This window comes from Lolium rigidum, chromosome 1 (genome assembly GCF_022539505.1).
Source record: "Lolium rigidum isolate FL_2022 chromosome 1, APGP_CSIRO_Lrig_0.1, whole genome shotgun sequence".
Taxonomy (NCBI): domain Eukaryota; kingdom Viridiplantae; phylum Streptophyta; class Magnoliopsida; order Poales; family Poaceae; genus Lolium; species Lolium rigidum.
This window is the reverse complement of record NC_061508.1, coordinates 68,994,399-69,017,145: the sequence shown is the minus strand read 5'-3', so window position 1 is coordinate 69,017,145 and position 22,747 is coordinate 68,994,399. Positions and strand designations below refer to the sequence as shown.

The following is a 22,747-nucleotide window of genomic DNA, read 5'->3' as shown; positions in this document are numbered from 1 at the left end:
GGAATTGGGTTGGTCGAAGTTGAAAGGAACTCTGTTTATAAGGGAGTGGATGTGTACATTTTGGCTACCCAGGCCTTTCAATTATTCTATCTCCCGTACGCGTGCAAAAACCCGACAAAACGTGTACAAGGATGGGATGTTGTGATGACGGTACCTTCACGCAATAGGCCGCCCCCGCCAAACAAGGACGATTACCGCCGAGTAGACCCCTCAACAAAGAATGTCGAGTTTTATCAGGAAGAAGGGATCCCCGGCCATTTCACAATCGGCTTGCCGGCTGTCGATGACATGGTCGTAGACGATGAACAAGAAGATGTGGGCATGGATGAAGACAATGCGGAAGATGAAGCTGAGGATGTTTGTGCCCCGGAAGACCTGAGTTTGCTCGAGGCGTTCAGAGCAGGGATTGACCTCGATGCAGATGGACCACCTCCAGGTTTCATTGATTATTATTGGTTCGCCGAGCCTGATGACGATGACGAAACACGTGGTCCAATCACAGATGGCGACACAGGCTACTGATCTATGTAGTAGTAATTGTGAGGCTAGGCTATTTGTAATAACTCTGTGTAATAGTGATTATCCAGCTAGGTTATTTGTAAGAACTCCGTGCTATGTTTGAGAGAACTCTATGCTAGCTATTTGTTGCTTCCACTAATGTTCATCTATTTGCATTATTGTTTCTTTCAGTAATATTCATCTACTTATATCTTTGTTGCTTTCACTAATATTCATTTCTTTACATTGCGTACTAATATACCACTCTCTTCATTTGTGTTTGTAGGTGATTGAAACATGCCGCCAAAAAAAAAGGGTGGCGGTCTTAAAAAGAAGCTCAAGGACTTGGTAGGTGTAGGGACTTCGATGCGGGGAGGCCGAGCGGCTACCCCCTCCTAGCGCTCCCCCACTGTGGCCGCGTAGGAAGAATGCGACGCGGGTACTCACTCCTAGTCCTAGCCCCCCCCCCCTCTCCCGCAGCCGAGGATGATGATGAGGTGGAGGATGGGAGTGAGGAGGACCAGGAGCAGCATGTGGGTGGGGAGGACGAGCAACACGAGGGTGGGGAGGACAAGCAGTACGGGGGTGGGGAGGACGAGCAACACGGGGATGGGGAGGACGAGGAGGAGGAGGATTAGGGGCACGAGGAGGACCTCTCGGAGGATGAGGGCTTGGGGAACTTACCGTTCAAGCCTGATCCAAACCTAGTTTGGGAAGCGCCGGCGGAGCATCAGTACGTTGCAGCTGTGGAGAGGCTGAGGCCACGTGATAAGAGGCCATATCAGCGTGGGAAAACACGGCTCCCCGCGCTGAAGGAGTGGCCCTACATCCATGTTGTTCTAGAGCCCGCTGGAAGGAGGTAGATGTTAATTTTGGCATTTCTTTATCGCAATTTTTTCATTATCAAAATTATTATCACATACATATTGATGTTGTCGTTTCATGGTGCAGTTCATTCAGGTATGAAGACCCATTGCAGAGGCCGCCACGTGGGTACGCAAACATCCTTGGGGGCCTACTTAGAAGGTATTTCCCCGGGCTAGTCGATCTCTCTACTGGTGGCCGCGACGTAGCTTGGAGGTGGGCGCACTACTGGCTCGCGTCAGATCCTCTTGGGAGGTACGACAACATGCAGGGCGTGGTTGTTTGCAAATTATGGGTACGTGAATTTTGACTTCTTACCATTCATACACTCTCCTTGGTTGACAGTACGTGCACTAATGCCCCTTATTTTACCTATGTGCATGGTTGCAGAGATACTTCCGGAAGCCCGAGGGTAAGGAAAATGCGTGCGATGATGTCCTACACCAGATGGCAAGGACGAGGGTGACTGGCATGCACTACGAGGCACGTATTCAGTGCATTCGCAACTGGCACACCGATCGCTTCGTCCATATGACTAAGGAGGACGCTCGCGACACGCTCATGCAGCCGTGGCAGTACCTGCAGGTATTTGCATTTATGTGTTATTGATTTCTTTATCGCCATGTAGTTTATTTTACCATAATTGATTTATCTTGTGTATGTAGAACCCTCCTCAGTACGTAGGCAATGACGACAAGTGATTTCTGGCGATGGTCATGTGGTGGACATGCCCCCAGTACCTCAAGAAGCACGCGGAGGGCAAGCAGAAGCGGGCAGAGATGCGAGGTGGATCGTATATCCAAGGCAACATCCCCATCTCTCTTCACCTGCAGAACGAGGTGAGCAAATGGTTCCTTCATTCTTTGAATTCACGTTGTATATTGTTAACTCCGCAAGGGTGTGCCACTTCACTTAATTACATGTTCTCTTTTGCAGGAAGTCGGGACAGGAGCGAAGCCTAACGTCTTTGGCTTGATAAAAAAAGTTGAAGCAAAGGAAGACGCCGCATCCTGAGACGGGGTCCTTGTGGGTTAACCCGCAATACGAGACCCAGTGTACGGCGTATGTCTCGAAGTTCAAGTAGAAGCACAGCGAGAGCTCCAACCCAGAGGCCGAGGACTTTGACGCTGAGGTTGCGGTGCTTACGGGAGAAGGCATGAAGCATGGCCGCCTATGGCTTGGTGACGGGTGCGTCGACCCAGCGACTGTTCCATCTCTCCGCCAGATCCGTCGTGGTCGTAAGAGCGGCCAGCCTCAGGTAGAGACCCGGCCATGGGCTTCGGATCTAGCTGTCAAGTGGTTACGGGTATGTTCTTCCTCGGGCCTCTACGTTTCCTTTACATGCTTTCCATTGAAATGTTAATGACATCGCGGTAACACAACGTAGGCGGAGATGGCAGCAAAGGAGCAGGAGACCCATGAGCAAAGGGCGCATATGGAGTAGCAGATTATGGACTACCAGCAGCACCAGGCACAGATGATGCAGCAGATGCAACAGCAGTAGCAGATGATCCAGCAGCACCAGGCACAGATGAGCTGGCTAATGAGCCAGACAAATCCGTCTTCTCCACCGGGGAGTCTTCCTTTTCCTCCTTTCTCCTTGCCGTGGGTAAGTGGTTAACTCCATATCTCCATCTTATCTTCCCTTGTCTTATTGACTAATCATATCACCAGCAGCAGATGGGGCCTTCGCAGATGATGCCGAACATGCCGCCACCGTCCACTCAGAGCCCGGTGACACCTTTCACCGTGAACAACACGAACATCATCCGGAGCCTGATCCCCGGTGAGTCCTCCTACAGTTGTGCCCAACCCGCTTCTTGTACTTGTTCAAGTGTAGCTATGGATCCATGCTTGTTCAATTCCATGTCAACATGCAAATGCTATTACTTGTTCAATTCCATGTCAATATGTAAATGCAAATGCTAATTCCATCAACCTTGTAGGAAGAGGACAATGCAATGACGATGATGTCATGGGAAGCAATGGAGGAGGACAAGGTTGATGGCATCGATCCTATGAACTCGTCGTCGTGCACTTGTCGTTGTTGTAATGGATTGTATGCACTTTTAATGGATTTTAATGGACATTGCTATTTAACTTGTGTGGATGGACTCTATGTAATGGATTGTATGCATGGATATGTGCGTTCGATGTATTTGTGGTGTTGTTGATGTGTTTGGTGATGATATGTTGAAGATATATGTTGTATATGCTATATTTGTCAAATGCTATTTTTGAAATGCAGGGAATATTGAAAAACAACAAAAACATGAAAAATACAGGAGCCTTTGCCGTGTGTATGCACACGGCAAAGGACTTTTGGTCACTTTGCCGTGTGCACACGCACAACAAAGGAGCCACGTGGCGGCAGCATGTGCTCCTGGGAACCTGGGGGTGTGCCTGGAGGCTTCTTTGCCGTACGGGCTGGGGTGCAGGCACACGACAAAGTGCACGGCACGGCACAGGCTGCGCCGCACGGCAAAGCCCGAGCGCACGGCAGGCCGCACAGCAACGCTGGCCGCACGACAACGCGGGCTAGCGCACGGCAGCGCTTTGGGCGCACGGCAAAGCCTTTGCCATGCAATATTTGCGAGGCGCACGACAAAGGTGTCGTTGCCGTCGGATCCTTTGCCGGGTGAACGTTGTCGTGAGTCCACGCACGGCAAAGCCTTTGCCGGGCATATGGGCTTCTTTGCCGTGCGAATTGTGCGCACATCAATGAACAGTTTTTCCGTAGTATGACAGCCGGCCCTAGTAACATGAAATACTCCTAGACGGTATTGGTACTTCCGGTCACGAGGGATGAAGACTCGTTAAGCTCGTGACTGTTAAAGCTTGGATCGTGAAGCTCGTTAAAATACGAAGATAAAATCGTTGTTTTTTTTTTAGAGCAACCACATATTTTATTAATCGAAAATCAAGTTACATGAAGCAACATATGTGGAAACTAAAAGACAAACCGGGATAAAATGATTATCCTGAATTTGCAGATAAAATCCTAAAAGATCGAGAAATACAAAACGATCCCTAGGATTTCCTGCAACCACCGTAGCCAGCGGCCGTCGTCCAATTCCAACGCCGCCGAGACGAACGCAAGAAGAGACGCCGAGCCTCCACCATTGCAAGATCCAAAAAAGCACCATCGCCAACGAGGCTTTGTGAGTCGATGAACGGGCTCGCCGCAAGCGGCCGAGGCACATGTCGCTGTGGCACGTCGATCGGGGGACGTCCCCGTGCTGTTTTGGAACAAGATACGCCGCCTCCCATCGACGAAGTCGGAGAAGAACGACATATCCACCACCTCCGGACCAACATCTCCGGAGGTTCTACATGTGGGTGGGGAGGACGAGCAACACGAGGGTGGGGAGGACAAGCAGTACGGGGGTGGGGAGGACGAGCAACACGGGGATGGGGAGGACGAGGAGGAGGAGGATTAGGGGCACGAGGAGGACCTCTCGGAGGATGAGGGCTTGGGGAACTTACCGTTCAAGCCTGATCCAAACCTAGTTTGGGAAGTGCCGGCGGAGCATCAGTACGTTGCAGCTGTGGAGAGGCTGAGGCCACGTGATAAGAGGCCATATCAGCGTGGGAAAACACGGCTCCCCGCGCTGAAGGAGTGGCCCTACATCCATGTTGTTCTAGAGCCCGCTGGAAGGAGGTAGATGTTAATTTTGGCATTTCTTTATCGCAATTTTTTCATTATCAAAATTATTATCACATACATATTGATGTTGTTGTTTCATGGTGCAGTTCATTCAGGTATGAAGACCCATTGCAGAGGCCGCCACGTGGGTACGCAAACATCCTTGGGGGCCTACTTAGAAGGTATTTCCCCGGGCTAGTCGATCTCTCTACTGGTGGCCGCGACGTAGCTTGGAGGTGGGCGCACTACTGGCTCGCGTCAGATCCTCTTGGGAGGTACGACAACATGCAGGGCGTGGTTGTTTGCAAATTATGGGTACGTGAATTTTGACTTCTTACCATTCATACACTCTCCTTGGTTGACAAGTACGTGCACTAATGCCCCTTATTTTACCTATGTGCATGGTTGCGTAGATACTTCCGGAAGCCCGAGGGTAAGGAAAATGCGTGCGATGATGTCCTACACCGGATGGCAAGGACGAGGGTGACCGGCATGCACTACGAGGCACGTATTCGGTGCATTCGCAATCGGCACACCGATCGCTTCGTCCATATGACTAAGGAGGACGCTCGCGACACGCTCATGCAGCCGTGACGAGTACTCGCGGTATTTGCATTTATGTGTTATTGATTTCTTTATCGCCATGTAGTTTATTTTACCATAATGGATTTATCTTGTGTATGTAGAACCCTCCTCAGTACGTAGGCAATGACGACAAGTGATTTCTGGCGATGGTCATGTGGTGGACATGCCCCCTGTACCTCAAGAAGCACGTGGAGGGCAAGCAGAAGCGGGCAGAGATGCGAGGTGGATCGTATATCCAAGGCAACATCCCCATCTCTCTTCACCTGCAGAACGAGGTGAGCAAATGGTTCCTTCATTCTTTGAATTCACGTTGTATATTGTTAACTCCGCAAGGGTGTGCCACTTCACTTAATTACATGTTCTCTTTTGCAGGAAGTCGGGACAGGAGCGAAGCCTAACGTCTTTGGCTTGATAAAAAAAGTTGAAGAAAAGGAAGACGCCGCATCCTGAGACGGGGTCCTTGTGGGTTAACCCGCAATACGAGACCCAGTGTACGGCGTATGTCTCGAAGTTCAAGTAGAAGCACAGCGAGAGCTCCAACCCGCAGGCCGAGGACTTTGACGCTGAGGTTGCGGTGCTTACGGGAGAAGGCATGAAGCATGGCCGCCTATGGCTTGGTGACGGGTGCGTCGACCCAGCGACTGTTCCATCTCTCTGCCAGATCCGTCGTGGTCGTAAGAGCGGCCAGCCTCAGGTAGAGACCCGGCCATGGGCTTCGGATCTAGCTGTCAAGTGGTTACGGGTATGTTCTTCCTCGGGCCTCTACGTTTCCTTTACATGCTTTCCATTGAAATGTTAATGACATCGCGGTAACACAACGTAGGCGGAGATGGCAGCAAAGGAGCAGGAGACCCATGAGCAAAGGGCGCATATGGAGTAGCAGATTTTGGACTACCAGCAGCACCAGACACAGATGATGCAGCAGATGCAACAGCAGTAGCAGATGATCCAGCGAAGCACCGAGCACGGATGAGGCTGGCTAATGAGCCAGACCAATCCGTCTTCTCCACCGGGGAGTCTTCCTCTTCCTCCTTTCTCCTTGCCGTGGGTAAGTGGTTAACTCCATATCTCCATCTTATCTTCCCTTGTCTTATTGACTAATCATATCACCAGCAGCAGATGGGGCCTTCGCAGATGATGCCGAACATGCCGCCACCGTCCACTCAGAGCCCGGTGACACCTTTCACCGTGAACAACACGAACATCATCCGGAGCCTGATCCCCGGTGAGTCCTCCTACAGTTGTGCCCAACCCGCTTCTTGTACTTGTTCAAGTGTAGCTATGGATCCATGCTTGTTCAATTCCATGTCAACATGCAAATTCTATTACTTGTTCAATTCCATGTCAATATGTAAATGCAAATGCTAATTCCATCAACCTTGTAGGAAGAGGACAATGCAATGACGATGATGTCATGGGAAGCAATGGAGGAGGACAAGGTTGATGGCATCGATCCTATGAACTCGTCGTCGTGCACTTGTCGTTGTTGTAATGGATTGTATGCACTTTTAATGGATTTTAATGGACATTGCTATTTAACTTGTGTGGATGGACTCTATGTAATGGATTGTATGCATGGATATGTGTGTTCGATGTATTTGTGGTGTTGTTGATGTGTTTGGTGATGATATGTTGAAGATATATGTTGTATATGCTATATTTGTCAAATGCTATTTTTGAAATGCAGGGAATATTAAAAAACAACAAAAACATGAAAAATACAGGAGCCTTTGCCGTGTGTATGCACACGGCAAAGGACTTTTGGTCACTTTGCCGTGTGCACACGCATAACAAAGGAGCCACGTGGCGGCAGCATGTGCTCCTGGGAACCTGGGGGTGTGCCTGGAGGCTTCTTTGCCGTACGGGCTGGGGTGCAGGCACACGACAAAGTGCACGACACGGCGCAGGCTGCGCCGCACGGCAAAGCCCCAGTGCACGGCAGGCCGCACAGCAACGCTGGCCGCATGACAACGCGGGCTAGCGCACGGCAGCGCTTTGGGCGCACGGCAAAGCCTTTGCCATGCAATATTTGCGAGGCGCACGACAAAGGTGTCGTTGCCGTCGGATCCTTTGCCGGGTGAACGTTGTCGTGAGTCCACGCACGGCAAAGCCTTTGCCGGGCATATGGGCTTCTTTGCCGTGCGAATTGTGCGCACATCAATGAACAGTTTTTCCGTAGTATGACAGCCGGCCCTAGTAACATGAAATACTCCTAGACGGTATTGGTACTTCCGGTCACGAGGGATGAAGACTCGTTAAGCTCGTGACTGTTAAAGCTTGGATCGTGAAGCTCATTAAAATACGAAGATAAAATCGTTGTTTTTTTTTAGAGCAACCACATATTTTATTAATCGAAAATCAAGTTACATGAAGCAACATATGTGGAAACTAAAAGACAAACCGGGATAAAATGATTATCCTGAATTTGCAGATAAAATCCTAAAAGATCGAGAAATACAAAACGATCCCTAGGATTTCCCGCAACCACCGTAGCCAGCGGCCGTCGTCCAATTCCAACGCCGCCGAGACGAACGCAAGAAGAGACGCCGAGCCTCCACCATTGCAAGATCCAAAAAAGCACCATCGCCAACGAGGCTTTGTGAGTCGATGAACAAGCCTGCTGCAAGCAGCGAGGCACATGTCGCTGTGGCACGTCGATCGGGGGACGTCCCCGTGCTGTTTTGGACCAAGATACGCCGCCTCCCATCGACGAAGTCGGAGAAGAACGACATATCCACCACCTCCGGACCAACATCTCCGCTCCAGAAGAACCACCTCGCCCCGGCTCCCAGTGCCGTCGTGGACAACGAAAAACGCCAGTGAGATGTCGCCGTGAAGGTCGCCGCCGGTGTGGGAGTGGAGTTGAGGCAGTTGTTTGGATCTGTTCATTATGTGAGCGCTGGCGAGCTGCTCATCAAAAAAATATTGACTAATAAGTTAAGCTAGAAGTAACGTAGGCAAACCAGGGGCGAAGCTCCCCTTTGGGCAAGGCAGGGCAGCTGCCCTACCTTGATTTTTAGCGAATGTATTCAGATGCACGTGTTTTTTCTGAACAATTTGAGTGGTCGTACATCAAAAACGGACTTCGTATGAAAAAGTTATGCTTGTTTTAGTGAACACTGCGCAAAATCGACTTCAAACCGTGAACATGAACTAGCTAAAAATATAGAGTCATTTTCTAGGTTTAATGTGAATAAGATTGCTTGACTTGCAGTATTATTCATAATCTTACTATATACAAGATAATATTGAGCTATTTGTTATTCTTACATGGATAATTGGCGGTTTTAAAGATTTCTTGATATTTAAAAGGCACAACATGCATGTTTCCACCGGTGATATTATCAGCTCATTGAATCGGTTTTGCTTTTTCCGGTGGCGACGTTAAGAATTGAAATATATTTTTCAGGCGATAAAGATAATCAGGATCGAGTTGTGGATTAAATGAGGGATGTTCATAAGTTTTGATCGATAGATTAAAGTAGATTTTTTAAAGGTAAAAGCTTTGCCATTAATATAAAAAATTGGTATGTTTATAGGTTCTATTTATAATCAATTAAGTTTATAGTTTTATTGTAATCATTTATAACATTAATGTTTCATGACTTTGTTTTTGTCTTTGCATCATTTTTCAAGAGCTTACCGCCATACCTCAGATTATTTTCGTCCTTCGCCACTGAGGCAAACGGCGTACCCGGAGACGAAGGATCTCCTTGCACATAGGTGTTAGTGAGGACCAAAAAGAACACATCGAATCATCAGCCTCTGATACTAGTTACTATCCCAGATAACCTTCGTGAAATGGAGGGAGTATAATAATTCGACCAAATTTTCTCTCAACTTAACCAGACCTGGCTTCAACATGGGCCTAGGGCTTAAATACGAAGAGAGAAAAAAAGTGGTCGAATGAGCTGAGGTGGGCCAACGGAGTGACAAAGGCCCGGCCTAGCAGGAACGCAGCAGACTGGACCAGTGTCTTCTGTCACCCGAGGCGACCCGAACTGACCCAACTCCAGTCGCCGTCCTCCTCGTACACCTCGCGCTCGCCGCGGCCCCGAGACCACCGACGAGACGACGGCGGCGAGGCGACCAGCAGCAGCATTCCGCACCAACGGCCCTCGTCGGCGGCTCGGCGCAGTCTGCCCCGGAAACCCTTTCCTGCTCCTCCTCCTCGTCTCCGGCCGCGTCGGCCGGTCGCCATCGCCGTGACTCGTGAGCTCCCCCAACCCCCTGTCTCGTCTCGTGCAGGCATGATCTTGGTGCTCGTGAGCTCCCTCCATTACCTACGCTTAGTGTTGAGCCTGAAAGGTCCATGCTTTCGGCACTCGTTTGCAGGCAGACTGAAACCTCTTCTCTGGCCGGGAGATTCCGCCGGCGCCGCCGCCGCCGCCGCCAAAATCTGCCACGCCCTCCTTGGACGAAGCACGCGGTGCCTTCCCGCTCGTAAGTGCTCTGTCCCTCTGCTCCTCTCCACTGGAGTGGGCCGGCGCATCCCGGCCAGTGTAAATGGACACGCTTTACGCACCCTCGCGTTTTCGTTCGTGCAGCTCGACGACCGGCCGCGCAGCCAGCCCTGTCGCCGCCCGCCGACGCTGGTGCAGCATTCTCTCCGGTACACCCTATTCCTCCTCGTCCCCTGCCCTCCCCTTGTCCTCACCACGGATGCTGTTGTTACTGCGTGCTAGTTTGTGCCTGTCCTGTGCTATTTGTAACTGCTGCTTAATTTATTCTCAGAGGAGCTTAACTTATGATGTACTTCTGGCTTGTATACTTGATTTCGTTGCACATGTTATAACTGTATTGATCCGAGAATATGTTAAGACTGGAAGTTCACGTGCTGCTCAGTTCTAAGTGGTTGGCGTGTACTGTCTATATTGATGATATAATATCACTTACTCCTATTAAATCCCATATCATTCCACGTATTTATGCTACCTTCCAGTATACACCCCATATCAAACTATTCTCTTTTATTCGATACAATTAAAAAAATTCTAGTGCAGGTATAATGTTGGTAATAGTGAGCTCCCTCCCCTATGCTTAGTGTTCAGCCTGAAAGGGCCATAATCTTGGTACTGGTTTGCAGGCATACTAAATTCTCTTCTGTGGCTTGGACCTTCCGCCCTCCAGCTCCAGGAAGTTGGGTTGGGTCTAAACAAGCAATCAAGTTGGACACCCTCGTGATCATCTACAGCAGAAATGGTGGTAAGATCTCAGTTCACTCTCTACACAATTTGGTTTGTATCTACTCTGCATTGGTCTCTGTCCCATGAAAAATGTGTTCTTCTCTGGTGTGGTCCAAACCATTGGACCAGATGCATATCTTTGCTGATTTCTTGTCTGAGGTTACATTTCCATCATGTCGGCTTCTTGACGCGTAGTGTGCCAGTATGAATGAATGAGATATGTGGTGATACTTAAGAATTTCAGGTTTCTTCAGTATGTGGAGTCTTGCTTGTTTGGTACAAGAGAATTGTAGGCTGGTTCCTTTGACCCTTCCAGAAATGAACCACCTTGGGTTGCTCATATATGTTGGTCGAACTGAGTGTTGCTTTGCTGATTGCTCATCTGAGGTTTCGATCTGTCATGTTGGCTTTCTGTGTAGTGTGTCAGCACATATGAGATTGACGCTAAGCATCAGGTTTCTTCAGTAAATGGCCTAGCTTGTGTGGTGGAAATTGCAGGTTAGTTTCAACCTTGCATAAATGAATCACCCTGGGATGCTTATGTATGCTGGTTCTAGTGCCAGGCTTAATGTAGAAGCACAAGAATTAGAAGTTTTTTTTTATCAGCTGGGCTTCAGGCATCTTGTGAATTTATTTGGGTGTGAACAAAGTTTTACTATCATGGCCTCCAAATTAAGGGTGGCATTCGGTCACTACTTCTGCATGTGGATTTGGATTAGATGTTCTGTGCTGTCATCATGACAGGAAATGGAGCTTGTTTTGTGGTCTGCAGTCAAACGCCAATATTGATAATTCTTTCTTGGTCTCATTTTCTTCCTTTGCGAATCTTGTCACTTTCTTAAGTTTCTTTCTTTGCTTTCTCTGTTGCTCATCTGAGGTTTTCATTGTGTCATCTCGGCTTGGTGCATAGTGTCTCAGCATAAGATCGCTGCTACTTAGAATGGAAGGTTTCTTCAGTAAGTGGCGTAGCTGGCTTGTTTGGTAGAAACTGTATGTAGGTTAGTTTGACCCTTGCATAAACGGAACACCCACCCACCCAGGATGCTTACCTATGTTGCTTGTAGTGCCAGACTTCTGGTAATGCAGAAGCACACGAATTAGAATTTTTTTCTGCAAAGATCAAAATATGGCACAATGAGAACATCGCTATGTCATTAGTTAAGGACATGTTGGTGTTGCGAACCTTGGTTTTCTGGCAGTTGCAGTTTATAGCTTATTAAGTCACATGCTAGGTTAAATGGATATGTTTTCTGCGGATTGTAAAAGGATGTGTGTATCTGTAAGGAAATACTTTCGCTAGTGTGCTCACTTGGTGTTTTTTCTTGCCAGGTTAAAATTGAAGATTATGACATGGATGGCGTTGTTAGCACTGGCGCCAAGGTTCTTAATAATGCTTGCCTGGACCGACAACCACATCCCACACATACTAGTGTTGAGGCGGAGGAGGTGAGATGTGCCTTGAAACCTTGTAGTGTAGAAGCGTTGATTGATTTATGTTGCAAATAAATTAATAAATTGAAGCCCTTAGGAATATTGCAAATAGAAACAGAGAATTACAAATTTGTAGGACTACCACAATTCTGAGACACTGTTCTCGTCCTTGTTTAAGTTCTGAAAATTGATTGAATGTTCTTGACTCTTACTTTAGGAGGGACAGCCAAGCTTATCTTCTAGTAATTTAAAGTCACAATTCATCGCTATGGGATTTTCACCAAAGATCGTAGACAAGATGCTTCAGAAAAATGGTATGCTATTCTCCACAAAATGCCTTTTTTGGATGTGTTGAGATATGCAACTTTTAGAAAATCAACACACATTTAAAAAGAAAAATGTCGTTTGAGCTACAAACTAATCACCGGCTTCTCCCATCCAGGTGAACATGATCCAAACAGTATATTGGAGGCTCTTCTGTCACATTCTGTAAGTGATTCTCATTTCCCATGCATTCTCTAGTTGATATGTTGGTTCACTCGTAATGTCACTAATATTATTGTATGCTCTCATAGTAAATTCTTACCTATTTTTTCTACCTTTTATCATGCTTACTTTTCTTAAGTCCTTGGTTGAACCAGATCCATCTACATGAAACTATTCTGCTCATCTTTCAGCAACACTAACTAACATTCCAAGTCCGTTTCGCAGTGTCATACAAATAATAATTTAACTCTGGACTTCCAAAGTTCGTTTTGTTGACACCTGGGAATTAAAGCATCTGTCACCTAAAAGGCCATTATCTAGTAACAGACCTTGTCACACTCTTCAGTTCCATTCCACACGTTCTATTCCAGGCATAACTTAGGCATGCTTTTAGGATGAACATCCAATCAAATAGACTAGTAAATCTTAAACATAACACAACATCCATCACAAGCATTAAGAAGTTTCTGAAAGTACGCAAGCCACACAAATCCATGAAGTCTAGAAATACAAATTGAGATCAACAGAAATCTTCAATACAAAACTTGAGTTCGTGTGTTTCTCTTCATAGCGCTTGTCCACATCCCTGTCAATCTGGAACCTTCTTTTTTTGAACAAAAACTGAAACCTCATGTATTTCTTTACAAAATATGTGATTTGTTGCAGCCCCTGTGCACACATGTTCTCAACATAATATTCCCGCTCTTGCTTCTGTGTGTACTCACCATCTTAGCACATAAAACACATTTGAAGTAGAGGTTTTGCCCATTTCTTCCTTATCTCATATTGAGTCATATATGGACGTGATTGTAGCTTGTACTTCTCAAGTAGCAACCCCTGGGCCGCCTCAAATTCATCTGTTGTTACCATGTGGTTAAGCAGCTTGTGTAATTTGCTGTACAGTGGACCTAGAAAATAGAGTACACAAGTAATGTCATTTAATTTTGGGTTAGGGGCTCGACTTGACTTCAGTACATGCTTCCTATGCGGGATGTATATAAAATTCACCTTTGAGAATGGTCTTGGGTCCCATACCTCCCATCATTCACATAATTTAGTGAAAACGCATTAGAATCTTTTGACCTGCTCGTCTCGTAGCATAACACTGTCCCTATTATGCACTGATAATGGTTATTTACTCCGACAACAACCCAAAAGGCATGTCAGAGAAGTTTGTTTTGTACTGTAGGTGGTATAAAATGTGATGGCATCACGAAAGTATTTGTACTGCATCCTGCTCGTCCCTGTCGTCCGCATTAGTTTCTTGATTCTACTCTCAGTGTCAGCCTGGATGCTGAACATGAAGTCTGGATGTGTAGACCGAAGGTCATCAAAAGCTTCAATGGTTTTCCTGACATCATCGTTTCACTGCTCTTGTTTAGTTGCCCACACAGGTTCCTCAACGACTATTTCGTAAATGCCATAAATCCATATGATTCCAAAGAAATCAGCAATGATGTTGTAGACCTTGCCAATGTTTTTACTGTTATCCCTCAGCTGACAGAGTGCCTATATGCTTGTGAGTAGGCCAGAATGCCTTTTCTCCACAAGTTCCAGTCAATGTGTGGTTGACTGCCTGAAGCAACCTGGGCATTCACACAGACATGATCTAGGGGTTCTCTTCTGATGGTTTTCCCTGCATACAACCAGAAAACAATAAAAGTAAAAAACCATGCACTTTGAATCCACAAAACAACTGTTGAATCAATAAATTAGTGTACACTTTTCATGTGAGTCAAGTGCAGGTTTTGTTCCCAGGCAAGGATCGATGACCTCATCTTCACGCTTTTCTGTGTAACCATGAATCGAATTTTCCTGCGCACTTGTCCTGTTTGCACAATGTGTCCGGTCCGGGGGAGCCTGACCAACACGAACTCTGCATGATAAACAGTTTGCAGTACTTGGTTTACCCTACAATTGTGTGTGTTGCCACCCAAGGGGGGAACTGAACAGGAAAAATTAATGATGTTTCGCCGCATATAGCATTCATTCTAACATAGCTACACTCATAGTAACAATCATTAATCGGTAACTGCATCTCTGGAATTAAAAATGTCCTAAAAAATGTTTAGGTTGATACTGAAGAAAACCTCTCTGTGTTATCTTTTTTCTTGCACAGCAGTATCCTTGTGCTTAATTGTTACCATGTTTTACATGTATTTTAAAATGCCACATTTTCAGGAAATGGTGAAACCGTTGTATGGAGAAATGGATAGAATTGTTTCTTTGCTAGAGATGGGTTTTACTAAGGAGGAAGTGTCATTTTCTGTTGACTGTTTTGGTAGGTCTTCTCTTAAATTATTCAATATTCTTAGCTTCAATTACTACTTCTACTTGATATGGTCGAGTCCTCCTTTGAAATATTGCTTACGATACATCTGCCATTGGATTGTTTATAATCTTTGTTGGTAGCGTTTATGCAAAACACATAGTTTTCATCCCCTAGCAAGCATTATTTGGTGCATTGTATTTTGTCAAGCATGAATGTTTTAGGTTATCTGTAAGTACATACATGCAGAACTTACAAACATCATGTTAGGACAGAAGCACAGCTGCAGCCCACAAATCTGAATATATCAGTATGTCATTTTTAAGCTGAAGAGTGCATTCATGTTTTATTTCTAGTCTACTATTGTTTTTCTGTTCTGATGTGTTCCTACAAACCTTAAAATGTCACGTTTTCAGGTCAGGAAGCAACAGTTGAGGAGCTGGCTGACTCAATTTTTGCAAGACGTATTGCCAATACCATTGAGCAGAGACAGGTCATTGAATGACATTCATTTCTTGCCCCTACAGACATGTTCCTAAGTTCTTTTCCATGATTTACTAAAGCATGTAACTTTCTTATTTACTAAAAATATGTAACTTTGTGATCTATTACATCATGTAACTTTGTAGTCACTGACTTCGTAGCTCATATGGAAAACCCTTTCCTTCTTTACATGCGCTTATGGCAAAACATATAGTAAAACCAAGTAACAAATAACAACCCCGCTCTTGTTTCTAATCTTGCCTCTTATTTCACTTCTATATAGGTCAAAATTGAGTCTGAATTGGTAAGCAAAACCAAAACTGAGTATTCAGATTCCAATGGGAGATTGAGGTTTTATGACGATGATGACAACAACAAAAGGTTTAAAAGGGTGAAGCATATGTTCAGAGATGATGGAGGGGCTTCAAGTAGTCGTGCTGCCAACACTCCATGGCTAAGCGGTGGTGTCAGGTCATTGAGTAATGGGTTTGTGAAGAAAAGAGATAATGAGATGGGACCAGGCTCTGGTGCAAATGTTCATGTCGATATTGGCAAGCCCCCCTATTTCCTCTATGGAAACGTTGTCGACATCAGCAAAGATGCATGGCACGAATTGTCAGATTTCTTGTTCTGTGTGCAGCCCGAGTTTGTAAATACCCAGACATTCTCAGCTTTGAGTCGGAAGGAAGGCTATATTCATAACCTCCCAACAGATGGAAGACATGTTGTGGGCTCAAATTCACCAATGATAATTGAAGGCGCAGTGCCATTCACAATTGAAGACTCTATGCAGCCACACCAACTGGAACTTGCACTGGGTTATCCATCTGGCCATACGGATATGCTTGGTCTAAGCACACAAGAGAGGATTGCTGCCATGAGATTTGGCTTTCAAACTGATACCATCTCTTTTCTCTTGTCGGCCCTAAAAGAAATGTATCCAGATGGGCTGAGGGTATTGTCTATCTATAGTGGAGTTGGAGGTGCAGAGGTTGCTCTGCACCGTCTTGGTATTCCACTGAAGTGTGTAGTATCGGTCGAAGAATCTGAGGTTAACAGGCAGATCCTGAAACGGTGGTGGGGAAAGACGAAGCAGGCTGGGAAGCTGAGACAAGTGTCTAGCATCCATAAGGTGAACACAAGTGTACTCCAGGATCTAATCGATGAGTTCCGTGGCTTTGACTTAGTGGTTGGTGGAACCTACAGTAATTGCGAAGGTGGCGAGTTGCCAGCAAACTCTACCTTATGTGAGTTCTATAACTATGCTCGTGTTGTTACCATCCTGAGAAATCTGTACGGGCTGAGGTAGTTGTTCCCCGACATCATTCTGGATTGATGATGGGCTGGCAAGAGCTGGTGAATTAAAAATATTCTGGGTTCTCTGTTTTCAGTTTAGAAGTAGTTAAGTAATTGCTAAGAAGCTGCTTCGAACAATTGTATGTGTAAATCTGTTTTGACTTGCTATAAAGCAGTTTCTTCATTGCCAAGATAAGAACATCAGATCGGTTTCCGGTCAAGTTTGTACCGTCTCTTTATCAATGAATGATGGATTAACTATCTTTCTGTTCCTTGTTAGCTGCATATCAACAACTAATTGGTGGTACATGAGTTATCCTTTTTACTCTTTATTATTATGCTATAATCCTGCAAGTTGTACTGGTTTCACCTTTTTATAGCCTGGAAATGCCCAGTTATGTATTCAGCACTGTTTTGAAGAATTTACATGTGAACTGAACAGGGTGCCTGCTGCTGTCTTGTATGTATCATGATGATAAAATAATTTGTTCAGAGCCATGATTTGTGTCCTGCTACATGCTGATGAAAGTTTCTTGACCGGTGTGCAAGTTGTAAAACAGATTTGATCATGGCCAGGAATCAAAGCTTGACTGATGTGCTGGGATACAAAGACATGGCAGAGGCACACAGCAGGTTCAACAGCTTGCTGGTTTTGAAGATTATTCAGTTTGCACCAGAGAGAAGATATTGAAAACTGGACAGTATCTGATTTTGTTTTTCACAACCATGATCTGTGTCTTGTATGTCTCTGTCTGCAAGCTGATAAAAGGGTTTGTTCACAACCATTGGAGTGTTCAACTCCTCGACGATTGTGGTCGTTGGAGTGTTCTAGCTAGAGCATGTGGTTGTGGCCGCTAACCTAGCAACATTGCAATCGAAGAAGAAATATTTATTTGAAAAGTTAGCATTTCTAAAGGTTTTGGTATACATCTTTTCCTCACATTATTATCCCTAGTCGTTGTTTTGGAGAAAGAAAAAGGCCATAAGAAAACCTGAATCCGAGGGGCAATCTTCAGAGCCCAAACACCAAGTAATAAGTACACTAGTTGTATTTCTCTAAAATTTACAATAGCATGCATGTATTTTCGAGGAATAGATCCCCATCAGACACACAGGTTTATCCACCATATATGTGATAGGAACAATATTGATGATTATGATATCTTTGGCACTAAGTACAGGGAAAATTACATTCTAAAAGTGTTTTCCCATCAACAACTCAACGGTTATTATTGGCCGGACTTAGGTCATACCCGTGCCGCAGATCGAGATCCCTTCAGCCAACCTTTTGGATCTTCACAGGATACTGATGGATGGAATCAGCCCAGGGCGCGCCAACAGTGGTGTCGCTGGGCGACCTGATGCACTCCCACACGGCGCTGTTGCACTTGAACCCAGACCCGAAGCCGACCATCCAAAGCCGGTCGCCCTTCCGCGTCCGTCTCTTGGCCTCGATGTAGGCCAGCTCGTACCAGAGCGAGCTGCTCGACGTGTTCCCGAACCGGTGGAGCGTCATCCGCGACGGCTCCACGTTCTCATCAGACAAGCATAGGCTACTCTGCACCGCGTCCACCACCGCCCGGCCACCGGCATGGATGCAGAAATGCTCAAACGCCGTGCGGAAATCAGGCACGTACAGCTTGATTTTCTTGCCGAGCACCTTCCGCAAAACCAGCGACAGCGCGAAGAGCAGCTTCTCCGACGGCGGGAGGACGACGGACCCTATGGCCACGATGTTGGCCTTGAGCGTCTCCCCCGCGATGGCCACCAGGTCCTTGGACAGGTTCACCCCCGTCTGCCCCTCCTCGTCCTCCTCCTGGTACGCGCACCGGTACGCCCTGTCCTCCGCGGCGGTGAGCGTCCGAACGATGTGCGTGAGCCGGAACCGGGACTCCGATCTGGACGTCGACAGCAGCACCGCGGCCGCCCCCATGCGGAACAGCGCGGCGGGCAGGAGCATCGCCCGGTTCTTCCCCGTGTAGTTGATGAGCGAGGTTGTCTCCGTGGACACCACCAGAGCACGCGCGCCCCGCGGCACCGCCTGCAGGAGGTTCCTCGCCACCTCCAAGGCGATCACCCCCGCGCTGCACCCCATGCCGGATACGTGCACGCTCCGGACGTCGTCACGCAGCTTGTACCTGTTCACAATGATGTCCGCCAGGCTCGGCGTCGGGTTGAAGGCGCTGCAGTTGGTCACGAGTATGTCGATGTCGCCCGGAGCTACGGACGTCTTGGCGAGCAGGTCGTCCATGGCGGCGAAGATGACCTGCTCCGCCTCGTCGCGGCTTGAGCTCAGGCAGCAACGCGGCGGGATGTGGTGCAGGGACGGGTGGAGGTACGTCTGGTCGCCGAGGCCTGAGCGCTGGAGCATGCGTATTATGAAGCGGAAGGCGCCGTCCTCGAGGTACGGCATGCATCGTAAGTTCTCGGTGAAGGAGGCCATGGAGACGCGGCAGTTGGGTTTCGGCCGGCAGCAGGCGTAGTCCACCAGGTACACGCTGCGAGGGCGGCTCATCAGGTAGAGGGTTGCGAAGGCAAGCGGAAGGAAGACAGCCATGAAAACGTGAACCTGCTGAAACTCATGGAGCCGAGAGAGGAGCTCGTCAGGGCCGAGCTGCACGGCTTTGCGGAGAGCGACGGCGGCTGAGACCGGCACCACCACGACGACGAGGAAGTTGTTCACAACCAGCTGGTACAGGGGTTTAAGCCAGTGCTTGCTGCCAAGGGCCGGCGAGCTAACCATGTTGCTCAACTGCGCGCGCTCTGGACTGGACTGCTTGTTTTTCGGCGTTGATTTGTGTGCTTAGGTGACTGATCGAACTGAGGACATTTTAAAGCACACTGCCGCTTACATACATGCAACTGTTTCCAATAGTGCTGCTTTGCGCTGGCAGCTGGCCGACACTGTCATTACATCACGTCATGGAGAAAATATTCCGATCCCAAAGTACTGTAGTAGCATCTGCGATATTCCATGATCCATTGAAAAATAAATGAAGCACATGTATTAAGGGATGATCTTTTGGCGTGCATGCTCGTCTTTGATACATTTTTAAGTGTTAAAATAATTTGAACGAAAACTCACGTGTAGATCTTCGCATGCTATATGAGCGCAAAGTATTTTCATAAAAAACCGACTTATATCTTCTGGGCTGTGTAAAAAAGTCAGAACTTTGTGCTAAAAAATAAAGTTTTTTGTGAGACATATTTTTGTCTCTTTTCGTCAACCACATAAAATATTATTTTTCCATGAAAATGTACGAATGTATATAGATTATCGAGATGTTAACCTTTTTCCAATTAATAATATATTATTTAAGTGAAAAGGAACATATATGCCGGAAGCCGAATTAAATTTCCGATGCACCAACGTTTTCAACCTTGCAGACCCCATTATATGGCGTGTCTTCGGTGATACATATCGATCCATGCTGCACGGTTATGGTGAGCTGTTGACACTGTACTGCAGATTAACTCCTAACTCCTAACAAAGGACGTATCCGTTTGTTAGTAGTAGTTGGTCCGTGGTAATATGAGCATGCATATGACTGGACTAGCATATTTTTTGTGAACTAGCACAGTGGCCCTCACGAATGTGAGGGCATCATCTTTTGGTGGCTTGCAAGTGTTCCATAAATAATCATCTTTTGGTGGGTTGGAAGTGTGTTTTATAAATAAAACATTGTTTGGATTGAAAGCACATTATTCCAAATTTTGTACAAAACATAGTGATTTTCTACCAAACTAAATTAATCAATAAATGGAAAATAATAAGGTATATCTTCTATGGACATAGCCTAAACTATTCCAATAAAAAAGGAGTTTTAGTTGCGATTAGAAAAATATATAATTGGATGCAGATGTTCCGATCCTTCCACCGATCATAATAGCTAAATTTACTACCGAGAGAAGATCGGATGAAAATCCAATTAAACTATATTTACAAATATGCCAGTTAACAAATGTTCTCTCTATCTGGAAACATCTAGAAATCAAAAGCTAGGACAATTCGTGAAGCTCAAACAACCCACCTACTAATAAATAATAGCAAATTTGACTAACTAATCTTTCTGGCAGCGTGCAAAAGTGTACCTTTTACAACTGAAATACAACATTTATGTATTAATTCAGATTGATCCTTATGTACATCCAACAACAACCAATCGTAGTAATACCTTATTTCTCTCTCAGAATTTGAAATCCCATCCATTCTCCAAATTCACCATTTTAGATGTGAACTATACATAAACATCACTTTACACACTTAATTAAGTACAAATGAATTTGTAAATATTTAAAAATATGTTGTTGTGCTCCTTCCATATATTTGTATTGTTCGTAAAACAATGTTCAAATCTTATTATAACCATAAATGTCTCAAATTTGTCTAAATTTCGATGTATCTAGACACTAAATATCGTCTAAATAAATTTAAATTTAAACAAAATTAAAACATCTTTTGTGAGATTGAGGAAGTAAATAAATTTATTGGTCCCATGTGCGGTGCACCATGTGTGAGAAGGAAAAGAATAATCCCGATGGCACAGCGTTCTGCTCAAGTCTAGCTGGATAAGCGTACGTCCTTTTTCCTCTAGCTAGGGTGCGCAGACTTTTTTTTCTAAATGGCCACAGATAGAGTCCTATGCATTTACGTCTTGCCATAGTAATGTGATTGGAACGTGGACATTTTTTTGTATGGATGAAACGTGAACATTAAAATCTATAGATCTGTTTTATTCTAGCTATATATATGCCAGCTAATTTTATGATCTAGGAGAGACGTACGTGTCCATGCGAAATAATAGGGAACATGTTGAAGTGGGATGGCACGAATCTGACACGTTAAGTATGTTACGTAATTATTAATACATAAGTAAATAAGTAAATCTTGAACGTAAGATTTAGATCTAACTGTCACGGTAATTTAAATGATGTGGATTAATCAGGAAAAGAAGAAAACAATTTATCACTATAGAAAACCGAATCTTTGCCTAGTACAAAAATACACGGCAAAGACCTAAAAATACTTGGACTCGGCAAACACTAGTAGAAAATAGGGCTTTGGTATTTGGCTCCAAATAGCATTAGCACCTGGTGGCCCCACACCTACCCTAAGAGTGGGCCAGGCCCGCCCTGTGTAATATTCTAGGATTTGGGGTTACAAAAATAGAGGAAACAGATGTGTGCATTGCATTCATGCATAGAAAATCCGGGGAATTTTCGCGCTTTAAAGTAAAACACTCACAGTAACTGAAGTTTTACTTGACCTTGGTGAAATTGAAGTAGCTCATCAAGTCAAGCGCTATAAACCTCAATGTGACTTTGTTTAAAACCTTGTTTTGGGTAGAGATGATTTGATCTAAGGGGTTAGATCAAATAGAACTAAAATCAACACAACAACACTTTACTCAATGAACAATTGCTTGATCCTATAAAAGATTATAATATGGTATTCTTTGCTATATCATATGAACAACTATTCAACTATAAATCAAGTAGTAATAAAATGGAGAAACCATTCTTGACTTATCTTTTCTATGTCTTAAACTAATCTATGTTCCTACCATGAACCTCATGGTACTCATCTTACTTCATTCTTAGAAACATAACAAGGAGGTCAACTCTAGAAGTATATATTCTTCTCTATTCCAAATTATTATACATCAAACCTAGAGAAGTGAGAATTATGTAATTATTAGAGAAGCAATGTCAAACCTAGAGCTAAACCTTGGATATACATCCATGCAATCAAATCATCATCTTTAAGAAGAACCCTAAGATAATATTCAAGACATCCCTTAGAGAGAGAACCCATTTATGTTAAACATAGACATTGATGATCACATCATTCTCTATGGAGTCTAACCTTAGGTTAGTATTAAAGTCATTCCCAAATGAGAGAGACCATTCATACCAATCCTAGCTTTACCAATTTAAGAATAAAGGACAACCATTGAACTAAGGCATTAGGAGATATACCATTTCATCTGGGAGTGGTAACCA

At 45.4% G+C, this 22,747-nt stretch overlaps 2 protein-coding genes across 2 annotated transcripts; one reads left to right on the top strand and one right to left on the bottom strand.

Annotated features, from left to right (window-relative positions):
* Positions 1–12,431: 12,431 nt before the first annotated feature.
* Positions 12,432–16,851, top strand: LOC124675242 (probable inactive DNA (cytosine-5)-methyltransferase DRM3). Its single transcript, XM_047211312.1, has 5 exons — positions 12,432–12,524; positions 12,653–12,699; positions 14,878–14,977; positions 15,382–15,458; positions 15,732–16,851. The coding sequence occupies exons 1-5, from the start codon at positions 12,479–12,481 to the stop codon at positions 16,755–16,757; spliced, it is 1,296 nt and encodes a 431-aa protein (XP_047067268.1). The 5' UTR covers positions 12,432–12,478; the 3' UTR covers positions 16,758–16,851.
* Positions 16,852–18,020: 1,169 nt separating this feature from the next.
* Positions 18,021–19,487, bottom strand: LOC124646829 (3-ketoacyl-CoA synthase 5-like). The gene has a single exon (XM_047186882.1). The coding sequence runs from the start codon at positions 19,485–19,487 to the stop codon at positions 18,021–18,023; it is 1,467 nt and encodes a 488-aa protein (XP_047042838.1).
* Between the last annotated feature and the right edge of the window lie 3,260 nt (positions 19,488–22,747).

Excerpts from the sequence above, each read along its gene's own strand:
- LOC124675242 (XM_047211312.1), top strand. The coding sequence starts at position 12,479 with ATGGGATTTTCACCAAAGATCGTAGACAAGATGCTTCAGAAAAATG. Across the intron at positions 12,525-12,652 it reads CAAGATGCTTCAGAAAAATG|GTGAACATGATCCAAACAGT; the intron begins GTATGCTATTCT and ends TCTCCCATCCAG. Across the intron at positions 14,978-15,381 it reads ATTTTCTGTTGACTGTTTTG|GTCAGGAAGCAACAGTTGAG; the intron begins GTAGGTCTTCTC and ends TCACGTTTTCAG.
- LOC124646829 (XM_047186882.1), bottom strand. The coding sequence starts at position 19,487 with ATGGTTAGCTCGCCGGCCCTTGGCAGCAAGCACTGGCTTAAACCCCTG.